Here is a 22,128-nt window from a genome sequence, read left to right as displayed (position 1 = left end):
CCGGCACCTTCACTCATCATCGTTATTTTTGTCACCTCACAGGGTATTGAGCTTAAGAAACTCAATACCATAATTATCTTTTTAATATTTACGAAGGGGTGAGGGTCTACGCCCCAATTATTCAAATCACAGCCAGGTGTGAAGCGTCTGACCAATCAGAATCAGTAATTATTAAACTAACTACCTGGGAGAACTGAAAACGAGGCCTGGATTTGGAATTGACGTCCAGATTTGAAGAACCCTGGTCTATGCTTAAACCTCCTGAAGGTCAGTTCAGTAAATTAACAAACTGGGTTCTGCTGGTCTTGGACGGCCCTTTGTGGGGCAGGATGGTGAAAACGCAGTCTCTGAATGAGAGATGACCTCTTCGGTGACGCCGTACATTTCAAATCTGCTATGATTACAGATATATATGATTACATTATAGAAACACTTTTATTGTGCTCTTTCAATTTAAAATACATGTAAAAAGATGTTAAAAAATACCAACAATCGACCCAGTGGGGTCAGGTGGGAATAAAGGCTGGACACAGAGCTCCTACTGCTGTGATGTGGCCTGAACACCAGGCTCCGTGTGCGTAGCGTTTGGAGTCTCAGGTCCCACGCCCCCTCTCTGTCTGGAAGCCCCCCGCACTTCCACCACTCCACCGTGTGGTGATGTAGGCAGTGATTCGCACTTTCTTTGTACGCCTGTGTCGTGCTCGCAGCAAGGCTGGGCCCTCGCTGGTCTAGAACGAGCAGCGTAGAGCTGAACACAGAGAACGGCGTCGTCTCTGTTTTTATGGCAACATGGACAAACACTGTAAAGACGTCACTACACAGAAAGTAGGTGTCATCCTGCTCAGAAAGGCTGGGCTGCTCCCAACGGAACATGTCGTCATGGTCACACAGATAAACCGGTTACATCTCTGCTGAGTTATACGGGCTGCTGGTAAGCACACAGCTTACTGATGCTCCCATAGGAGTGCATATCAGGGTTTAAAGCAGTTTGCACTGTGCAGAGCACAGGGTCCGAGTCCTTCCAGAGGAGAGCGTCAGTCAGACTCCTCGCTGCTGGAGCTGGGCAGCAGGCTGTACTCCCGGCGCTGGCTGGCCGTCCTCTTCCTCCTCTGGCCCATCATCTTCAGCCTCCGGCGAATCACCTCTGAGGGGCACAGAGACAGACACAGATGATAAAAGGGCGGGGCGGAGCAGCGTGCGCCCTGCGGGCGGCCTACCCACCTGCCACGCTGTCGTGGTCCTGCTCGGGCTGGTGCCAGTACAGGCTGGGCGGGCGACGCCAGTGCCGGTAGAGACGCGTGTGCAGAACCGCCAGCGTCAGCAGTACCAGCAGGAAGCCCAGTGCTGCCGCTGCCCAGGCTGCTTCGTCTGTGCGCGGGGTGGGTACCCACTGGCTCTGCCCGCTGCTGGCCACTGGCAAGGCTGCCTGAACACCCACGCACTGGGGACTGCCAGGCTGTAGTGGGGCCTCCTTCTGGGTCTTTACCCTGTGCCTCTGGCTCTCCTTCCCTGCCTCCCCACTGACACCTCTCATTTCGCCTTTACCATTCACACCTTCCCCTTTATCTCCTCCCCCCGTTTTTAAATCCTGCCGCTCTGCCACCTCCCTAGCTCCGCCCCTTCCTGCCCCATGCCCATTGTCTGGTGGCGGCTCCTCTGTAGCGTTGCGATTTCCCTTCCTGGTCTCGGGTTTGGCTGCCAGCCCAGGCAGCTGATGGACCTTCATCCCACCCGTGGCGCTGCTCTCCTTCGCTGCTCCCCTGGCTGTACTTCCTGCTGCTCCTTGGCTGACCAGCTCCCTTCGCCACCTCTTTTGCTTCCACCCCATCTTCCCTCTTGCAGTTCTGTTCCCCACAGGCAGGGAGAGTGTCTCCAAGCAGCATCGCCTCAGAGCCTTTGAGGGGAGGATGGCCGCGGCCCCAGACTCAGGTAAAGCACATCTGCTGTGGGTTACTGACCTTTGACCCTGCCTGCCTTACCCGCTGTGTGTCCTCCTGTCCTGTGGCCCAGAGCATTCTGGAGTCTGCTGGCCGTGTCAGAAGCAGGCTGTAGCTCCCTCTAGCCTTGGTCTGGACAGCTGCTTTTGCATTCTGGCCCAGCCAATCACAGGCTTCTGATGCACCTACATGGGACAGCTGCAGTGTACGCCCCCAGGTGACGATGGCGAGTGGCTTCGGGAGAAGCAGGATGGTGTGACTCAGTGACTGTTCTTGGTCTGTTTGCTTTCGGACTGCAGTAACTACAAAAATAGCCAAATGAAAAGACTTACTCTCTGTATGCTGAGCTGTGGGAAAGGAGTGATGATGTAATGGGACAAACAGGAACGGGCGAAGAGTGACAGGCGGGAATGCTGGGAAATGGAGGCACAGGGATGGTACAGCAGCACAGCGGCTCCATGCTTCAAAAATAAACACAAGAACAGGCTCGTTTTCTGTGGCACCCTTCACACAGGTAATTTCAACTGCATTGGTAACTCAGTAAACATTGTCAAATTAAGCTATGTTGTTCTGGGAGTTTTTTTGAAAATACGATGCCGCAAACAAGCTATAATTATCGTAATTTCATGCAGTTGTGCGCGCATGCGCACTCCCTCACCCGCAGGTTGTGCATCCAGCGCTGCGGTGGGCAGTACAGGTAATCCCCACTTCGTGCTCCGACAGGCCGGTGAGCCCCACTGTGAGAGAAACTTTTGGTACCCGTACAGAAATATAGCTTCAGTTTTACGTTTATTGCAGGCGCCGCGGTGCACGGAGCCTCACCTGTTGGGGATGGTGTGACTGTAAGATATGGGCGAGTCCATGCAGACGGGCAGCGGCGGCTGTGCGACACGCGGGCGGAAAGAAGACGCATCAGCCACCCCGTTCGCTCCCCATGTTTGTAAGTTTTCAGTTCATCACAAACATGCCAAGCGGACAATCTGCGCATGAAACGTCCGCGTCAGCTGCTAGCCGAAGAGCTGCCAAGCCGGCTGTACTGATTATTTAGTTTGGCTCAGGATTTCAGGGGGTCGCTTCCTACCTGCGGCGTGTAACTGCTGTCAATACTGGGGAGTATCTGTAAGCAGAAAGATCATGTTTTCGCCACATGGTTTAAACACATACAGAGACTGCATCAGGTTTTTTCTGGAGTCCCACGACCAGCACTAAACCTCAGCTCCACGGATCTGGGTGCTACCTGACTGGGCTCCGGCCAGGATGGTCCGGAACATCTAAGCATGGAGTCTGGGATCAGGTCTTTCTCCGCCAGACGCTGACGAAGAGAGGATAAACTCTAATGCAATCTGCATCAAACATATATATTCTGTATCTTTTTTAGTTTTTGCACAGTATGCCTGTGGAATGTTATCATCCATACTGTTTATAAAATGGTTTTGATCAAGTATCTTGGGTGCACTGGATGATTAACTGGAATATGAGGAAGCCCGTGCGGCGGCCCGATTATTCACTGTGGGACTCACCTTCACATCGTCGCACTGCTGCCCTATGGTCCCCCCGGGGCGGCAAAGGGACGGGGTCAGGCAGAGCAGCAGGGCACGCCACACGGCCATGATCATCTCCTCCAAGCGACTCGGCTACTAACATGTATGTTTTCCCGTGGACAGGTCAGCTTCATGATACACGCTAGAGAAACTGACGCCGTCCCGGGGTTCCAAACCACAGTTAAGTGAAAAAGCCTTAACGTAAGAATCCTTTCGTCTCGCAGTGAAACAGATTAACGCAGAATCCAGTAAAAATGCAGTTTAAAGAGTATTAAAATGCGAAGTTTTAAAAAATGTGCCTTTGCAGTGCACAAGACGATATAAGACAATGTATGTTTTTCTCCTTTTCGCCCCCTGTTACTTTATGCTTCAAGCGACGTTTTCATTTCTGAAATGGCGCACACCATTTACTGACAGCCGTTGAAAGAAATCCCAGCACGGAACTGGTGTCCCGGCAAATCCGCCTGTGCCGTGCGCCAATACTTTAGAAAAGCTGATCGCCTCTCCCCTACTAGTCCGACGCGGGTAGGACGCCGTTGAGTCCAAACACTGTCCACTGTCAGTGTCGTACACGTACGCCGATTTTGACGCTGACGGCGGCCCATACGGGCCAAATCACTTCGGGATAATGGGATTTTTACCTGCGCGTTTTACTTCTATATAATTCCATTAGTTGTCCTCGACTCTCTCCGCTGTGTCGAAGTTTAACTCCCAAATGCCACATCGTCATAATTATGCTGATGAATAACTGAGCAGTAGAGTTCATAATAAGAAATGAAATCACTGTCGCTTGTTAAGATTTGCTGACCATGCAGGCTAAAAGAGAAAAACATTTTAAAACGGCTATTAAAATTTTGCTAAAATGATACGGATACGGCGAAAATGACAGATTGTGGTCGCTGATTTTAGGCCAGACCCACCGTTCATCAGCAGTACCTGTCGAAGTCCATGTGCCGCCGGCGCCCACCGTCCGGGACAAATTGAAATTGTTTTGCTAAGTCGGCGCCCCCTCAGAACAAGGTGTCCTAGGCGGCCGCGTATGTCGCCTAATGGGTTGACTGGCACTGTTCATGGAACAAATTACGGTGATTTGTTACCGAAATGTCACAAGGCTGTCGAAATATCATGCGTGATAAACGGTAAAATGATATTCGAAAGTGATACTGGTTTCGCAAAACTGGAAAAACGAGACGACTAACCTGCTTCTTCAAGGCATCTTGAGTAGAGGTTAAATGTTTCGCAGCTCATCAATACTCGGTCCCTTTTGCAAAATACTCAGGTCATCGAATCCTTTAATACTAAATACAGTTTGCCTTCAAATAGTGGCGTGTATTTAGTTAATACATGGTGACCAGGCTTTGCCTCAGGTGAGCGTCATACGGGTCAGCTAAGATGGAATTATGTATTAACGCTATATGACCACGGGATGGCGCCAAAGCGTTTGGAAGAGCCACGGAGGGGTACTAGGTATGAAATGTGAAGGTGCTTAAGACACAGGAAAGTTCTCTCAATTTTTTTTTTACTAAAATTATTACATTGGATATTTTGTCTGGTATCCCTCCTCCATAACAATTACAAACAAAATATTACTTTTCTTTCTAGAGTTTCTCTTTCATATTTTGTACATTTCTCAGTTTTACACTTTAAATTTATATTTTGTAATCTTTCTGACAGTGACAGATTTCACAATCTATACATTTCAATACAAGGTACATATAGACTTTTTTTGTGGTAATGTAAAAGCAGAGGTTGGGAGGGGGAGATACTGACACACGCTGTACAAAACTCTACCCCCAACCCAAACACACGCACACACACATCCCCATTGGCCAAGACAGGCTGGAAAGGTTAAGTCACTCTGAACCACTTGGACTGCATGCTGACTTCATGCGGTTTTGAGGGGGGGGGGCACTGGCTGCAGTATGGCACAGTGTTTGACAAGTGGGTGTAGGGAATGGAAGTTTAACGCACAGCTCACCCCTCCCAAACTGGGGGGGGGGGGGGGGGGAATGTTATGAATAACATCCCACAGACTGCTTCCCTTGGGCAATTAGCAGGAAGTGTGGTTTGCATTTTGATTGGTTATACTTTTTAAAAGGGTTTTACACACACACACATACACATATATATATGTGTGTGTTCACACTGGCCGCACTCCTGGTCCTGCGAGGTGGACAGCGATGTCTTCAGCATGTGTCTCCCAGGCGTGTGTGTGTGTGTGTGTGGGGCAGGAACCTGACAGCCCTTCCTTTCCAAAGCTCCATTTTAAAAACCTCAGTGTCATACCCAGTTTTTGAATAAAACACCCCCCTTAAATTTGAACATGTACACAGGCGGAGAACCTGAATGACTGCTTTGCTGGAAGGGGAGGACCGGCCGCGCTGAAGGCTGGAAGAACGGCCCACGCCGACAGCAGTGTTGGGCAGTGATGGAGAGGAGCAGCACATGAGTCTGTGACAGTCAGGCTTGTGGCCGCAGGTGATCACCGACACTCGCTACCCCCGCAAAACCCTCAGTCATGTCAAGTTTGTCCATCTTCACTATATGGTTCATATTTTTTTTCGCTCTCATACATTAGTTATATACAATATGAACATTTTACATCTTTGTGTAAGGATTCATCCAGACTACAAGCCACCACCTACTGAAGTCATTCTAATACATTTCTGTTCTCCCTTAGTAAAGCAAGTGGGAGTGTACTCTCATGGCAGGGCTCGCAGCTGGGTTACGTGCTGCCCAATCGTACTGACTGGCTTCAGACCGCAGTCACTGTCATGTCTGTTTTTGGCATGTTGATCATCAGCTCCATGACTTTGGCATCTTGGCGTTTAGGCTGAACCAGAGCTTAAGACATTTAACTAGAGCAGACCTTCCACGTTTCCCTCCTCCCACAGCCCCATGCGCAGTGAGGCTGTCAGATTTTCACCAAGATAATCATGCCAGCATCACCTTGCACTAATGGCTAATTCATGCTCCGCTTTTCCACATACATTTTCAGTCACATACAGGGTCAGATGACGAAGCTTGTCACCAGGGGTTTGTGCCAGACGGCTGTGGATGGTGCGCATGTAATCCAGATTTTTTTCTGTCCTACAGAGATCATGCGTGTCCATGTGCTTGAACTGCATATGTGCAAAGAAATTGATTAGGGGTTTCCAGCATGTGGCAGCACTGACTTTTACAGAGTTGAGGTCAACCAAGAGTAGAGGAAGATGAATTATTGTTGTAGGAGGTGCAGAGGTATGTAATGTCCCGATAATTTATACTGTCCAGACATTATATCGTGGTATATGGTATTCTCATAAGCAACACTATTCCATTTTGAAATCTTGCCAATACAATTTGCTGGGGGGGGGGGGGGGGGGGTCTGGTTAAATTTGTCCTCATGGGGATCAATAAAGTATCAGTTATTATTAGTAATGCTCAATCCTAGACTAACAACTTTAAAACTACTCATAAAAATCCATTACCGATTCACTTCACTGTTTGTATTTGTGTTTGTTGCAGTACATCTGCCCTCTTTTGGGGGTGTTCCACAAAGTAGGATTTCTTAGGTGGATTAACCTAACCTACGCTCCTTGCGTAAAAGTTTACGCAAGGAGCTTTCCTATTGGACAATCATGACTTCTAGCTTAAGTTAACCCATCTATCTGAGATCTTAATTTGTGGAACATCCGTCTGGTCTGGTGGAGAATCGCAGCATTGACCACACTCCCCCGCACATAATGTCGTGGTACCAGCCTGCCCCTGCTTTCAGGTCAGAGTGAGTTATTGCTCAGCAGAGTCCACTGCCACTTTTAGGGAACGTCGCCTCAGGTAAAGCTTTAAACAGCCTCACCCTTAGACCAGGGCTCTGTCCCTGACACGGACCCTCACTGGGGCTCTGTTTGCATTCTCTGTTCCTTCTGACTGACTGCTCTTCCTGTATTTCACACTTACACTCTGCTTGCTTCTCTTGATGCTGTTTGAATAGCTTTATATTTGTATAGTCTCTGCAGTTACAGCCTGTTTGGCTCTTGCCCCTTGTGCATCACGTCATTGTTAGGGCTGCCTAGCAGCATCTGCATCCATGCTGGCGGCTGTATGCTTGTACTACCTGCCTTGCTTGTATGTCAGTCAGGACAAAAGTGTCTGTTAAATAAACAAATGTGAAATGACATCCTGGCTTTTGGGTGAACCTCGCTTCATAATGTAGTTTTAAACATTCATAGTGTGACGTGTGATGAGCGTTGCTTGTGGGTGGGTGGCCCATGTGGCTTAGGGTGGTGGTGGGCGTCTGTGTCCTTCCTTCGCTGTTTAGTATCACTACTCATCATCACATCCTCCATCCCATAATTTAATGTCCGCTGCCTTTATACTCCACGGTTTCTGGTCTCAGTATATCGGGTTTGCTTGCAGTTCAGCTGGCTGGCGCTTCCATATTCATGTTGTGTTTCTGTGTATGTGGGTGTCCCAATGCTTTGGATATGTTTAACCCTATGAAGGCACGATACATAAAGATGGCTGCCCTGCCCTGCCCCTTCCTGGGGGGGCCTGCTGCTGGACTGCTATATTAACAGTGTTTGTTTATACAGCATGTGGTAAGCAGCACATGCGGCCCCCTGTTAAGGAGCAGCAGCACCTTTGTGGTGTTTGACGTACAGAGAGGCTGAGGGCCTCCGGTGTTTGGACAATCGCCCCGCGGCCCGTCTGCTGCCTGAGGAGCAGCACGTCACCTCTCTCCGGCTCCCTTTGGCTGCTGCCTCGCTGGGCTTCCCGCTGTAGGACAACATGGCGTTTCTCCAGGCAGACGGGCGGTCGGCTGGCACCGGGCAGCTTTGTCCCGCAGTGGGCGAGGCCCAGACGGCCTGAAGCGGCACGCTGGCCCCCGCACTCCCCTCCCCCGTTTGCTCACACCTGAACTTCACCAGCACTCATGTCAGCTCATGTGGCTCCGACTGCCTCAGCCAGGATCAGTCCCATGTCTCTTGGGGGGAAGGTGCCCTGTTGGGGGGGGGGGGGGGGGGTTTCCTGTGAGCCATGTGACCTGAGCGAGACGCCTCGTCAGACAGACAGGTCTGTTTGAACGAGAGAAGAGCAAAGAAAGAAACAGCAGGGATTGGGGGGCAGTCTGGCCCATGTCTGCCTCCTGCCCCACCCCCCGCACCCCCCCTTATGTGTAGGACACATGTGACCCGTTAGAAATTTGTGAGGCGATGCTGGTGCTGCGGTTCATACCCGCCTCGCCGCGCGCTGCCCCCCCTGGCGCCATTCTCCTGGCCGCCTGCGGGCTGTTCCTCGCCCCCACACCGGGGCCCACCCGGGGGAGGGCCCCCAGGGAGCCGGCGGAGGCGTGGCTCCAGGGAGATGCAGTTCCGCCGTGGCCGTGGTGGTGCTGCTGCTGGTGGCCACCGCCCCCCCAGGGATGGCCGTGGCTGCTTGGGTGCTGGTGAGCGGCCCAGCCGGCAGGGGCCCCGGGGTAGCTGTGACTTAGGGCTTCGGGCGACAGGCCGGACAGCGCCATGCTGCCGAAGCCCAGCCGCATGCTCTCTGAGTCGAAGGCCTCCACCTCACGCGCCTGCCGCTCCAGCAGCCTACGGATGCGCTCAGAACGCTCCATCTGCAGCCGCTGCATCTCCTCCTCGATCTGCCGGTGGGAGTCGGGGGTCAGCATGTGGATTTACAACCAGCCCTCACACCTTTACCCACAATCCTCTGATATGCGCCCTGCCTCCTCCGCTCGCCCCTCAAACCACGTGAAATCTTATACTGAGCAACGGCCAGCTGTGTGTGGAAGTGGCAGCCGATAGCTGATGCTAATCTGAGCCTCACCGCTTGGTTACGGCAGGAACCACCACCCCAAAAGCCACCCCCCCTGGGCCGCCTGACCGCCTTTTACTGCACCTTCTGCTCCAGCAGCGCCCGACGCAGTGACACCCTCTGCTCCAGCTCATCCTTCTCGCGCTCGTGCTGCGCGTCCGTCTGCATCTTGATCTTGCTCTGGTAGGCGTTGAGCAGCTCCAGCTCCTGCTGCAGCTGCATCCTCAGCACCTGGCACTCCGCCTCCTGCGCCTCGTCCAATCGCAGCTGGCAAAAAGAGGAAGAGGAATAAACCGTTAACAGCAAGTGGGGGCCAAGAAGCTCTGCCATGTGGCCTTCCCATAGTTCTGTGGCCCCACCAGATAACTTACGGCCTGCGTGGACAGCATCTCGTTGATGGAGTGGTCGTACTGCTCCGCCAGGATGGCCAGCTTGCGCGTCTGCTCCTCCTTCAGCCGCTTGAGGACGGCCTTGTGCTCCGACTTGGGCGTGTTGTCCAGTAGGTGGTTCCTCAGGGCTTTATACTGCCGCGTCTGGATCTTGCACGTGTCCTGGAACTGCTTCTTAATCTGCAGCTCCTTGGACTGATGGCACAAGACAGGAGAGAGTTGGAGAGACGTGTCATAAGTGCCTCAATGGCCCCCCCCCACCCCCGCTGGCACCCCGTCGACCCCGCAAAGCGCCGCCACTCACCTTCAGGCTCTTGGGCTGCTGCCGCACCTCCATGGCATGCTTCCTGCGCAGCTCACGCTCCCTCCGTTTGTTATACTCCATCTGGTTGGTGAGCTCGCTCTGGTGCTGCGTGCGGATCAGGTCGGCCCGCGTCCGCTGCACCAGCGCCAACTGCCGGAACTCTAGCTCCTGTGTGGACTCGTGGTGCCGCAGCAGCATGGCGTGCTCCAGGTCCTTCTGCGTTTGCCGCTTGTTCAGCTCCTGCCGATAGCATGGGGGGGGGGGCAAGGGGGTCAGTAGTTGGGCGGGCTGACGGGACGGAGCAAGCGGAACACAGCCCCGCCAAGTCCACCTCACGCAGCAGGTCCTGCTCCGCGTTGTGCCGGACGATCAGCACGCGCCTCTTGAAGCGTCGGCTCTCCAGCTCCAGGAACTGACGCTGCCTCCGCTGCAGGTTGGCCTCCTCCTCCGCCTGGAAGTGCTGGATGTTCTCCTTCTGCTTGGAGAGCCACTCCTGCTTCTCCTTCTTGGGTGTCGACTGGTTCTCGTGAAGCTCCTAGGGGCGAGATGCAGCGACACATCAGATCCCAGTGTGATGATGGGATGATGGAGCAAATCATACACTGTTAGCATTGGAAGTGTGACATTCTGTTAGTGTATTTAAAAAGCATCGTATAAACACGTGTGCATAGACTGGGAACAAGGTGGCTGCCCATGTGATGATAAATTCTTCTACCATTTATTTGTCAAGAATAAAAAACAGAGAGGGTACACATGGGGGCAGTGTGGGGCTCAGCTCCCCTGTGACTGGAAGGTCACCTGCTCAAGTCCAGCATCAGCAGAATAATCACAGGGCAGGCCCTTGACCAAGGCCCTTAACCGTAACACACACAGACAGGAGGTAAGTGTGTGTGTGCGCACACGTGTGTGAGTATATATATATATCACACATACATACACACTATATTGCCAAAAGTATTTGGACACCTGCCTTCACACACGTATGAACTTTAATTACATCCCATTCTTAATATATAGGCTTTAATATGCAGCTATAAGCTTCAGCTCTTCTGGGAAGGCTGTCGATAAGGTTTAGGAGTGTTTTGATCATTCTTCCAGAAAAGCATTTGTGAGGTCAGGCACCGATGTTGGATGAGAAGGCCTGGCTCGCAGTCCCCGCTCTAATTCATCCCAAAGGTGTTCTATCGGGTTGAAGTCAGGGCTCTAAGCCAGTCAAGTTCCTCCACACCAGACTCGCTCATCCATGTCCTTATGGAGCTCACTTTGTGCACTGGTGCACAGTCATGTTGGAACAGGAAGGGGCCATCCGCAATCTGTTCCCACAAAGTTGGGAGCATGAAATTGTCCAAATGGCTTTGAATGCAGCAGCATTGAGTTCCTTTCACTGGAACTAAGGCACTAAGTCCAACCCCTGAAAACAGCCCACACCATAATCCCCCCCCCACCAAACTTTACACTTGGCACAATGCAGTCAGGCAAGTACTGTTTCTCCTGGCAACCAGCAAACCCAGACTCGTCCATCGGTTTGCCAGACAGAGAAGTGTGATTTGTCACTCCAGAGAACACCTCTCCTTCTCCAGAGTCCAGTGCCGGCGTGCTTTACACCACTGCATCCGACGCTTTGCATTGTGCTTGGTGATGTAAGGCTTGGATGCAGCTGCTCAGTCATGAAGTCCTCTATGCACTGTTCTTGAGCTAATCTGAAGGCCACACGAAGTTTGTAGGTCTGTAGCTATTGACTCTGCAGACAGTTGGCGACTTCTGCACACTGTGAGCCTCAGCATGCGGTGTCCCTGTGACCTACCATTTCGTGGCTGAGTTGCTGTTGTTCCCAATTGCTTTCACTTTGTTATAATACCACTAACAGTTGACCGTGGAATTTTTAGTAGCGAGGAAATTTCACAAATGGCCTTGCACAGGTGACATCCTACCACAGTACCACGCTTGAATTCACTGAACCCCTGTGAATGACCTATTCTTTCGCAAATGTTTGTAGAAGCAGTCTGCATTCCTAGGTGCTTGATTTTATACACCTGTGGCTATGGAAGCAATTGGAACACCTGAATGCAATGATTTGGAGAGGTGTCCCAATACGTTTGGCAATATAGTATGTATATATATGATAAATCCTTTATTTGCCATTTATTTGTCAAGAAAAAAAAAACATATACACGAAATACAGAGAGCACACACAGGAGTGATGAGTGGCTCAGCAGGCTAAGCCTCCATGCCTGTGATCAGAAGGTTGGTGGTTCAAGCCCAGCCTTGGCAGAATAGTCATGGGGCAAGTCCTAGAGCAAGGGTCTTAACCCTAACACACAGAGACAGGTGCTACATGTGTGAATCCTTTATTTGCCTTTTTTTTTTTTTTTTTAATTAAAAAAAGTAGTGGTGAGTGGCTAACCCCCTGTGCCTGTGATTAGGTCAGTGGCTTGAGCCTGCCCTCAGCAGAATAGTTACAGGGCAGGCCCTCAAGCACACTGCCTAATCCTGCAGTGTGATCACTCTCTCTCTCACACACACACACACACACACACACACACACACACACACACACACACACACACACACACACACACACACACACACACACACACACAGAGTCAGTCAGTACACTCAAGGGCCTGCCCTGTAACTATTCTGCTGAGGGCAGGCTCAAACCACCAACTGTCTGATCACAGGCACGGAGGCTTAGCCCACTGAGCCACTCACCACCCCTGTGTGTGCCCTGTATATCGTGTATATGTTTTTTGTTTTTGTTTTTTCTTTGACAAAAAAAAAAGTGTGTGTGTGTCACAGCCACTTAACACGCTCAGCCACTCACTGCCTCTGCATATACTGTGTGTGTGCAGGCATATGCATACACCTGCCTAATGCACAGAGACACTTGGCATACTAACACACATGCAGCGTGTGTGTTTCTCTCGCTGTGTAACCACAGTGTGTGTGTGTGTTTCGCTGTGTTAGCATGTTACCTCTTTGAGCTGCTCCTTGCGTAGCTTGTACTCTCGTTTCTGTAGCTCCTGGAAGCTGCTGAGCTCCTTCTTTTGCTGGCTCTGGATGTGCTGCTGGAACTTCCTCTCGTCATTAGTGACCGTCTTAGCCTGTGTGGGGGGTGGTATGGTTAGGGGGACTGATCACGACGATGATGAGGATGATGATGGTGACACGTTAGAGAGGCTACGCTACGTCTTTCTCCAGGGAGGCCTGCTGCTTCTTCAGCAGCTTCTCGATGTCTCCGCTGAAGCTGCTCCTCTGGGCCTCCAGCTCCTTGTCCAGCCGCAGCCGGTGCTCGTCCATCTCGGCCCTCAGCTTGTTCTCCAGCGCCATCAGCTGCTTCTGGTGCTGCCTCCGCATGCGCTTGTATCCGGACATCTGCTCTCGCAGCTCTGAGTCCTGCTCCTGCCGCGTTACCTGGGGGCGGAGGCCAGAGGGATGGATTGTACAGAGGGACAGATAGGACGAATCATCCCCTCACTGACACACAGGGAGGAGTGATGTCACCTGCATGGGTGGGGGGGGGGGGGGAGTGGACTCACCAGGGAGGCGGTCCGGATAGTGGCAAAGTGCTCGCGGTTCCGGTAGCGAGGCTTGGTCCGGGGTGTCTGTGCGGGTGGGGACTGCGGCTCTGACAGCCGCCTTTGTGGTTCTGGGTTGTCATGGAAACACTCCTCATCCTGATGAGGGACATCGGAGTGAGACACGGCAGTGAATGAAATGGAGCCCACCCCCCGAGACGGGCCGGTACCCACTGGCTGAACGTGGATGACAGAGCTGTTGGACATGACGGTGTGGTCGCCCTCCAGCAGCTCCAGCTCGCTGCGGTCGTCCCCGGCACCAGCGGCGTCTGGCAGGCTGTTGACAGAGCTGCTCTGGGAGCTGGCGCTGATGGACATGCTGGGGATGGACTGGTTGCTGCCCACGCTGCTCACGGTGCCCGTGCGTCCCGGGCCGTGCTCTGGCTCCTGCAGGGGGCAGTGGTGGGGCTCTTTTACCACACAATTTCACATCCAGGAAATATAACTGTGGCAAACCAGTGAGTTCACAAATACCCAAAGGCTGTCAGGTGCCATGACGGCCAACAGCAGGACAATTCCACTGCATGGGAGGGGAAGGGAGGTGGGGCCAAATTGGCAACCAGGGGCTGGGCTCACCTCCTCCTCCTCGGGTACCTCCACGACTGGGCCGTTGGGGGTCTCCTGGAACAGGATCTTCTTCATCTTGCGGTACTGCAGGTTGTCGAGTTCGCGGACGGCATCCTTTGTCCTCTGGATCAGGTCTATCACCACAGAATCGGGCCGTTCCCGCCGGAGAAAGGCATGCTGGCAAAGAGAAACACCATCAGCGGGAGAGGAAGGGGATGATGGACAATAAGAATGAAAACAGAGGAGGTCTGATTAATGGTTTTTCATTCTCAATTATAATTTTAGTGCATTTCCAGTCATGGTTGACCCTATGAGCAGCCCCACTCGTTGTTGCTCGCCATCCAACCATTGCTGGTAACAGGTCTTGCCAAATAGTGTATGCATTCACACAAACACATAGCTAAATGGCATGCGGGGCACTGTGGGGGATGCCCAGGGCTGGGGGCAGCATGCCAAGGGAGGCGATGGACTGATGCAGGCCTCACCTTCAACAGCTCCTCAGACGTAGGCCTGTCCTGGGGGATCTTCTGAAGGCAAGAATCGACAAAGTTTCTAAAGTAATCCGTCCTAAGAGCGTCGGGGAGACAGAAAGCAGAACCATTTAGATTTTGCAAAAAAAGATCCCAGAATACGAATAAAAAAAACACACATAAGAAAATAGCATATTGGTAAAGATGAGAAGAGCAGTTGCTGCTGGATGCTTGTGTGTCCATCTGCCTTTCCAGCGGCTCCTGCTAAGGTTATGTATGCCAGTAGGACAGTATGACAGTGGAACAGGGACACAGTGCTCCCAGGTGGGGGGGTTCTCACCATTCACTGGACTGCAGGATGGGGCTCTCATTCTGTGCTATGTGGTATAAGGCACTCATCGCGTTCATGTTGAAAAGCGGGGGCTTCCTCTCCGCTGAGGGGGGGGCACAAGTGGACACCAGAGCAAGAAAAGATAAATACAAATTCAGCAAGTGGGGCCCCACCTAAGCCACACCCAGACCAGGCCCAGGCCACGCCCCAAAGGGACAGCCAAGCAGCTTGAAGCTGATGGACAGCAGCCATAGAGGTTTACTGAGGGGTTCTTACACTGAACTGGACCAGGTACATGCCCACACCGTGTAAACAGTATCACAGAAGGGGGGGGGGGAACAAACAGAAAAGCTGGAGAGAAGCAGGGGAGAGAGAACAGGGAGAGATAGAACTGCAAAAAGTGTACGAGAGGAGAAAAAAGCATAAGAGAGAGAGAGAGAGAATGAACGTGTGTAAGGGATGGCAGACTGGCGCAGGCTGAACCTCACATCAGCGCCTCCTACAGGCTCACCGAGCTCAATGCAGGTGATGCCAAGTGACCAGACGTCCACCTTGCCATCATACTGGCCCTCGTCCATGGCCAGAATCACCTCGGGGGCCATCCTGTGGGGGGAGGGACAGGAAACTGGAGCCCAGTGTAAGCCAAACAGGAAGTCATTAACCGAAGTGTCTGCCGCAGGCACAAAGAGCAGACATTAATGCTGTGTTCCATTTACCCCAGAGACCGGAACTCAGAACTGGGAATGACGTCACACACGAGTTAACAGCGTTCCAGTACAAGTCGGAAAGCCATTTAATGTCACGTTTCAAAAAGCAAAATATCTTGCTTACCTGGATAATTTGTCGGATTTAATTTACCCCAGTTTAAACAGCCTTTATGTTCATTTACTTACATTTAGCCCAGAGTACCTTAAATCCTACAAAGCAAGAAATCCTGCGTAATGAAACGGGCCCCAGTTCTAGCCTGTCTAATTGCTAGTAATATCATTGGATAACAACACATTACGTGGTATTTTGTGCATAAAAACGCTGTAGCAACAAGTACACAGATAGCAGTTGGACAGTATTGTGTGTAAGACCAACTTAATGAGCCACAAATAAGTGCTAATAAACAGTGTAAAACTACTGCTTTAACTTCTGTTGATAAAGGGCGCAGCCATCTTGGATTCTGAGCTTGGGGTTGTGTCGATTCCTCCGAGTTCACGAGTCGGAATTCCAACTTCAGGGGACGTTCCAGCTGAAATTTCCGACTAGGAACTCACAATTTCCGACTTATGAGTTCAAATGGAACGCAGCATAAGATGCACACAAAGCATGACTCCATGTCTGGGCAATGAAAATCCCTGAGGGTGTTTGGGGGGGGGGGGGTGCATGTTTTCTGAAGGACCATATGCTTGGTGTGGACAGACGGTCTACAGAGCCCACTCACCAATATGGCGTCCCTACGAAGGAGTTGGCGGGGGAAGCGATGGAGGCGGAGCCAAAGTCTGCCAGCTTTACCTGCCCAGGTTCTGTCAACAGGATGTTTCCGGCCTTAATGTCCCTATGGGCCAGAGTGCAACAGAACGGACAATCACTCCTCGGCACTGCTCACTGCAGCACTGCTCACTGCACAAAGACACCTCCCCCATCCAATCCCTGCGACTGCTTGCACCGCTGAGAACTAAAAGGACAAACATTTCAAACTGATCTAAAAGACCCCTCCCAGCCAGCTGAGGTCCTCCAGGACTCAGGGTTCAGTGTCTTGTGACTGGGCCATGAGCTCAAACACCATGCTAAGCCAGAGCTGATCTTAAGATAACTGCGCATTTCTAGCCTTACGACTGGTGCTGGGTTATATGAAGCTTCCCGTCTGTGTGTCTGGGTTTCTGAATCTCCCCTCCTCCCCCACACACACACGTACTCACTCACACTCACTCACCTATGAATCATGTTGTGGGAGTGAAGGTAGGCTAACCCCTGCAAAGCACCATGGGTAATGGCTGCTATTTCTATTTCCTGGAGAGGTTTTTTATGCACTGGAGGAGCAGAGCAGAGAGCAGTCAGTCAGAAAGAGGAAGAGGAGGCATGGAGAAAAGTGCTGCCGCCCCAGAACAGGCTCGGCAGCCCTCAGACCCGCACGGGAATGTGCTGTTTCACTGCGGCACTGGAGGCTGGCAGCCAGGGGGACACTGGGCCTTCCTTGGGAAGTGTCTGTCACCCATTAGCCATTCCAGTCACAGTAAATGCATTCCTTACATAAAAGCAACACTTCTGATGGCCGAAACTACCAGATACAGGAAGCAGGCTCACCTTCCAGGAGGTCTGATGCGGAGCCTAAGCAGTACTCCATTACCAGCTGCGGGAAAAGAGGGGATGGCTTCATTTACACATCACACTCATGTGCATTAAACATACTGATCTTGGTCCACCAGTGAGGACAGCAAGGATCCCCCATTTCATCCCCAGGGGACTGTGTGCGTTACGCTGTGCTACCAGCTCCCACCAGGGGGGGCACCCCTTACCCAGGCTGTGTGCTCCCGCAGGTAGCAGCCCTTGTACTGGATGCTGTTGGGGTGCTGTATCCTTTGTAGGAACTTCACCTCCTTAATGATGTCCTGCCATTTCTGTGGGGGTGGGAAGGATCAGAGGGCAGCCTTTAACTTTTATCACCAGTCACGAAATTCCCACCCCACTGACATTTATACAGTCACACCCACCAAAAACGATAAAATCCCCGATTCTGCAGTGCTTGTTAAAATGAGAAGGGGAACTCTGCCACCCAGCCCACAGGTCACCCCCCCCCCCCTCCATTCTGTCACACACATATCCAAGAGAGGTTGCGTGGCGGTGTGGAGCTGAGAGCTAATTTTCATTTCGCGGCTGTCGACAACCACCCAAGACGGCCATCAGCCGACAGAAAAAGACGATGAAACAGCACTTGTTATAACACATCAGGCTCGCACTGCATAGCCCTGATTTTGACGCATCACAACTGGATCGCCTCGACGATGGTTTTGTTTCTACGGTAACGCTTCTTCACAAAGGCAGCACACAAATCAGGGCTTCGACTCTGCATTTCTCCAGTGGAGAAAAACCCAGCAAAACACCTCGGTGTATTCGACACAGGAAAACACTTCTGCCATTCCTGAACTTCCCAAATGCGCAAAGAATACGACCAGATGTTTCTTCAGGCTAAAGATACCTGATCAGCCAACAGTGATCAGTCTTTTGCTTTGAGACTGAGTTACGCACAAAGCAGAGTGACTTAACTACACCTGATGCTGGGCTGACGCACTCTTGGCGAAGAAAATGACTCATGCATGCCGGTCATGTGTCCCAAAGCTGCACCGAGACAGCACTGCTGCTGGTTGTCACCGCTAGAGGAACCGAGAATACAGAGGACGACGTTTCAGGGAGGTCATGTCTGGTGTTGTACATCCAGCACCGGAGACTGTCCTCCTCGAGTATTAAAAGGTGTGTTCACCTCATGCCCATTGACCTGTACCAGCAGCAGCAAGGGAACCTGCCTGCGCCGACAGTGCCACTCACCTCGGTGGACTGCTTCCCACTGTAGGACATCTTCTTAATGGCCACCACCTCCATGTTCCGCACGTCCCGCGCCTGAAGGACAGAGGCAGACAGCATGTCTTTACAGCCAGACTGGCGCAGACAGTCGAACACTTTGTCCACTCGTGGGGCTGGATGTTTCACCACCAGATTTAGGCTCTGTTAGGCTTTAGGCTCAGTTTATCACACAAATTGGAGCCTGAAATAACAATATCTAGGGGGACAGAAAAGTCGGGTCGGCCCAAGGGCTGGCACGTACGAAGTAGACGGCGCCAAAGCTGCCATGGCCAATCTCGCGCAGGTCGGTGAAGAGCTTCTCAGGGTCCTCCTTGAAGAAGAGCTCGGCAATCTCAGCATCCTTCAGGCTCCCCGCCCGGCTGGGGGTGGGCATGCTGGGCTGGGGGAGGGAAAGGGCGCGGTGCGGCCGCCGGGGACTATCTGGGTCTGTGACGCGATGCCAGCCGCCGATGGCTCATCTGCAGGACAGCGGCCTTGCAGGCATGGGCACCTGGAGAGAAGTCAACCCGCGGGTCAGCCATCTTCCACACAGCTACTCCTGTATGTTTCCAAGGCAACCAAATCTGACATAGGCTGCACTCCACAGCAGCGGTTGCCAAGGGAAAGGAATCCTCCTGCTACTTAAACAAAATGCCACTGGGTAGACTCGATATAAGCATCCGCTTTTTAATCAGGTCTATAGCCACTTAGCGAGGAGCTCCAAGGCCAGCTGTGACACCCTCTCCTAACCGGATAAAAAGGGCACGTAACAAACAGCAACGACATCACCCCCCGGAGATTCCCAGTACATATTATGATTCAAGGACAGTAAAAACAGAAAATAAAAAACAAATATGGTAGTTTCCATGGGGAAAGCCCACTTGGGGGAGAGGACATTTTGCCAGCATGGTGAGACAGGAAGTCCGTGCAGACAAAGCCAAGGTTTCTTCAACGACTTCCTGTCCTCGCTCACTGCTTCACAGGCTAAACCGGTGTGTGTGTGTGTGACAAAGGGCTTGATACTACGCCACACTCAACACTTGCAAATTATTCTTTCTTTCCAGAACAGTTAGCCAATGACTGCCCCTGTCTCTACGGCAACAAAGGGCTCCTATACAGCCAAAGAGGGAGCGGAACACGAGGGGAAAGATGGGCAAAGCAAGAGATGGAGATGAGCAGGGATGGTGCGTGGGGATGGTGCAGAGGGACGGCTTAATGGAGAGACTAGGGCTTTCAGGCAGAGCAGATGACAATGACAGGAATCTAATGCACCGGGGAAGGAGGCTGTGCTGCGGGAGATTAAGCTCCGTGTCACTCTGCCCCGGCCTCATTCGTGACCGGCACACACCTTGGGAATTTCACACTGGACAGCGTGGCCGAATCTGCGGACACAACTGCCAGCCACCCTCTCTGCGTTCCGGTCCTGCTTTCACCCTGAATCCTTGGCTTCACATGCAGGCACATTCCTCTGCCCCGTTCCTATTTTCACCCAGAATTTCACTCAGCACAACAGATAAGATAATCTTTATTGTCATTGCCACTTGACAACGAAATTGCGAAAGTGCCGGCGACACAATGTGAGGCATGAGTAATAGAAGAATAAATTACAAAAATATACAAATTGCACTAATTATACATATTGCACTGGAGAAATATATGAATTGCACTTGTGAATATGAAAAAGACCTGTTTAGAGTTTAAGTTTAAGGCCATGATTGGTTTTGGATAAAAACTGTTCTTTAGGCGGTTTGTCTTTATTTTCATTGCTCTGTATCTTTTTCCTGATGGCAAAAGCTGAATCCTGTGTTTCTTGTCTTGCCCCCCCCCCCCTAACCCAGAGTCCCATTTCTTGTACATAAATAAATCCATCAGCCCCTGCCCCGTTTTACTCAGAATCCTCTCCCTAGTGTGAGAAGTTCCTTGTATTGGAAATACCACTAAACCACCTGAAATCCAATACAAGATGTCCAATTAAAATAAAAAGATGGATGGGGAAAAAATGCTGTTGTAAGAAAGGGAAATTTCACCAAGTGATCATCATCATTTCATGCAGTTTGGTCAGGTTTACTTTAAAAGCCACACACTCAACATGCGTGTTTCCAGTGAAGCAGATGGCAGTCGGAACATTACTGGGCTACACTGTCACATAATGCGATTTTCTTGCTCACACCTTTGTCACTGGATACTAAAGTTTAATGTTTTTAGAAGTTTAATGCAAACCCTGTCTCTGAAATATCTCGATAATAAAAGTGTTATAATAACACATCGACAGAGAGGAGAGCCAGGAGGACACAGAGCAGATGCTGGGAAAGATTTTCCAGCACAAATCAGTTCAAAAATGCCTCTTCATGACATCAGAGGATAACAGCTCAGGGTGTGTGTGGCACGCAAGACACTGAAACAGACATGCAAACTGAAATTTGGTCAGCTTGATATATTTTATATTTTCTGCAGTGTATTGAATTGTCTGTTCTTTTCAGCACAGAATCAACCCTAAAGATGCAAACAGGCCTGAGGAGATGCCATGTTGTGGAGGGTGAGACCTCCAAAAAGATGGGGGGGGAGGAGTGAGAGAGAGAGAGAGAGAGAGAGAGATGGGGACAGAGAGAGAGAGAGAGAGAGAGATGGGGACACACAGAGAGAGAGAGAGAGAGAGATGGGGACACAGAGAGAGAGAGAGAGATGGGGACACACAGAGAGAGAGAGAGAGAGAGAGAGAGAGAGAGAGAGAGAGATGGGGACACAGAAGACTGGACCCAAAGGCTGTAGTGACATAGAAAAGGGCAAGAGAGATGGGGGGGTCAAAAGTCAGTTTTTCATATGTTAATCAGCTTCACAAGCAACTTCTCACAAAAAACCTCAAAAACCTACAAACTCAGTGAATAATCCACTGCATCTCTCTCTCTCTCTCTCTCTCTCTCTCTCACACACACACACACACACACACACACACACACACGTGCATACACACACTGCTCACTAAAAAATAAAGGCTTGTTTATTATTTGGTCTCTGTCCTGCTGGCCGCACTGAATAGGGAAGTCAGTCTTCTTTGTCACCCCCCCTGCCCCCACATACACTCCCTTCCCACAGTCAGAATCTTTTTCAAATGACCAGCCTCAGACAGACACAACAATGGCGATACGGATTCCATTCCCGGGTCACAAGACCGGCCACCCCCACCCCCCAGCCTGGTAGGATCAGCCTTCAGTCCCAGGGATATTGTGGCTGGGGAGGGACTCACGCAGATGGGCATTTACTGCAGTAACCAAGAGGGGGCTACCTCAGTCTACAGTACAACAGCAATCACCTGGCTAGGGCCTCAACCAGCAACATGTTCATGAAAAGCATAAATGAAAACCCAACATCCGTGCCTGTGTACCAGCAAACTGCATATCAATGCTCATCCGTCCGTCGGCCTGTCGCTATCAGGCATTCAAATAGCACTGACGCTCACCCAAAGGTCTAACAGCAGATACCCGCTGCAGACATACACCTGTAGCTCATGGGTCAGAACTCCAGCAAGCAGCTGTGTCTATGAGGGGCTTTAAACAGAGACCATCTGCACAATCTCAGATGGTAAGCAGTACACAGAGGGTCCAGGACTGAGGACCAAGGCCCGGGCGGAGTAAGGGAGCGGCAGCACAGGCCGGACAGCTGTGGGCA

The 22,128-nt window shown here is 51.4% G+C and overlaps 2 protein-coding genes across 10 annotated transcripts in view; both read right to left on the bottom strand.

Annotated features, from left to right (window-relative positions):
• Window positions 1-416: 416 nt before the first annotated feature.
• Window positions 417-3,596, bottom strand: tp53i13 (tumor protein p53 inducible protein 13). Its single transcript, XM_023804923.2, has 9 exons — window positions 3,458-3,596; window positions 3,175-3,249; window positions 3,019-3,054; window positions 2,760-2,818; window positions 2,596-2,674; window positions 2,270-2,398; window positions 1,980-2,171; window positions 1,222-1,894; window positions 417-1,144 (listed from the first exon to the last, which is right to left on the bottom strand). The coding sequence occupies exons 1-9, from the start codon at window positions 3,551-3,553 to the stop codon at window positions 1,035-1,037; spliced, it is 1,449 nt and encodes a 482-aa protein (XP_023660691.2). The 5' UTR covers window positions 3,554-3,596; the 3' UTR covers window positions 417-1,034.
• Window positions 3,597-4,980: 1,384 nt separating this feature from the next.
• Window positions 4,981-22,128, bottom strand: part of taok1a (TAO kinase 1a) — a 26,091-nt gene continuing 8,943 nt past the window's right edge. For 5 of the 9 annotated variants that reach the window (XM_072701544.1, XM_072701541.1, XM_072701542.1 and 2 more), the window contains 18 exons: window positions 18,725-18,973; window positions 18,448-18,519; window positions 17,421-17,522; window positions 17,209-17,254; window positions 16,838-16,934; window positions 16,346-16,459; window positions 15,428-15,519; window positions 14,926-15,019; window positions 14,601-14,682; window positions 14,125-14,292; window positions 13,510-13,935; window positions 13,160-13,384; window positions 12,946-13,074; window positions 10,302-10,505; window positions 9,971-10,210; window positions 9,649-9,861; window positions 9,362-9,544; window positions 8,596-9,104 (listed from right to left, as the gene is read on the bottom strand). In XM_072701544.1, coding sequence (XP_072557645.1) covers window positions 8,631-9,104; window positions 9,362-9,544; window positions 9,649-9,861; window positions 9,971-10,210; window positions 10,302-10,505; window positions 12,946-13,074; window positions 13,160-13,384; window positions 13,510-13,935; window positions 14,125-14,292; window positions 14,601-14,682; window positions 14,926-15,019; window positions 15,428-15,519; window positions 16,346-16,459; window positions 16,838-16,934; window positions 17,209-17,254; window positions 17,421-17,522; window positions 18,448-18,519; window positions 18,725-18,856 — 3,093 coding nt within the window. In that variant the 5' untranslated portion in view covers window positions 18,857-18,973 and the 3' untranslated portion in view covers window positions 8,596-8,630. Of the gene's footprint in view, window positions 8,536-8,595; window positions 9,105-9,361; window positions 9,545-9,648; window positions 9,862-9,970; window positions 10,211-10,301; window positions 10,506-12,945; window positions 13,075-13,159; window positions 13,385-13,509; window positions 13,936-14,124; window positions 14,293-14,600; window positions 14,683-14,925; window positions 15,020-15,404; window positions 15,520-16,345; window positions 16,460-16,837; window positions 16,935-17,208; window positions 17,255-17,420; window positions 17,523-18,447; window positions 18,520-18,724; window positions 18,974-22,128 lie in introns of those variants that run through there. The other 4 variants (XM_072701545.1, XM_072701546.1, XM_072701547.1 and 1 more) reach the window with 4 other exon arrangements.

This window comes from Paramormyrops kingsleyae, chromosome 17 (genome assembly GCF_048594095.1).
Source record: "Paramormyrops kingsleyae isolate MSU_618 chromosome 17, PKINGS_0.4, whole genome shotgun sequence".
Lineage (NCBI taxonomy): Eukaryota > Metazoa > Chordata > Actinopteri > Osteoglossiformes > Mormyridae > Paramormyrops > Paramormyrops kingsleyae.
Note: the sequence above shows the minus strand (reverse complement) of the source record. Positions and strands in the feature narration are given on the sequence as shown.

Coding starts and splice junctions, on each gene's coding strand:
- tp53i13 (XM_023804923.2), bottom strand. CDS start 3,553: ATGATCATGGCCGTGTGGCGTGCCCTGCTGCTCTGCCTGACCCCGTCC. Junction 2,675..2,759: donor AGTCACACCATCCCCAACAG/GTGAGGCTCCGT, acceptor TTTCTCTCACAG/TGGGGCTCACCGGCCTGTCG. Junction 2,399..2,595: donor GCTGGATGCACAACCTGCGG/GTGAGGGAGTGC, acceptor TTATTTTTGAAG/CATGGAGCCGCTGTGCTGCT.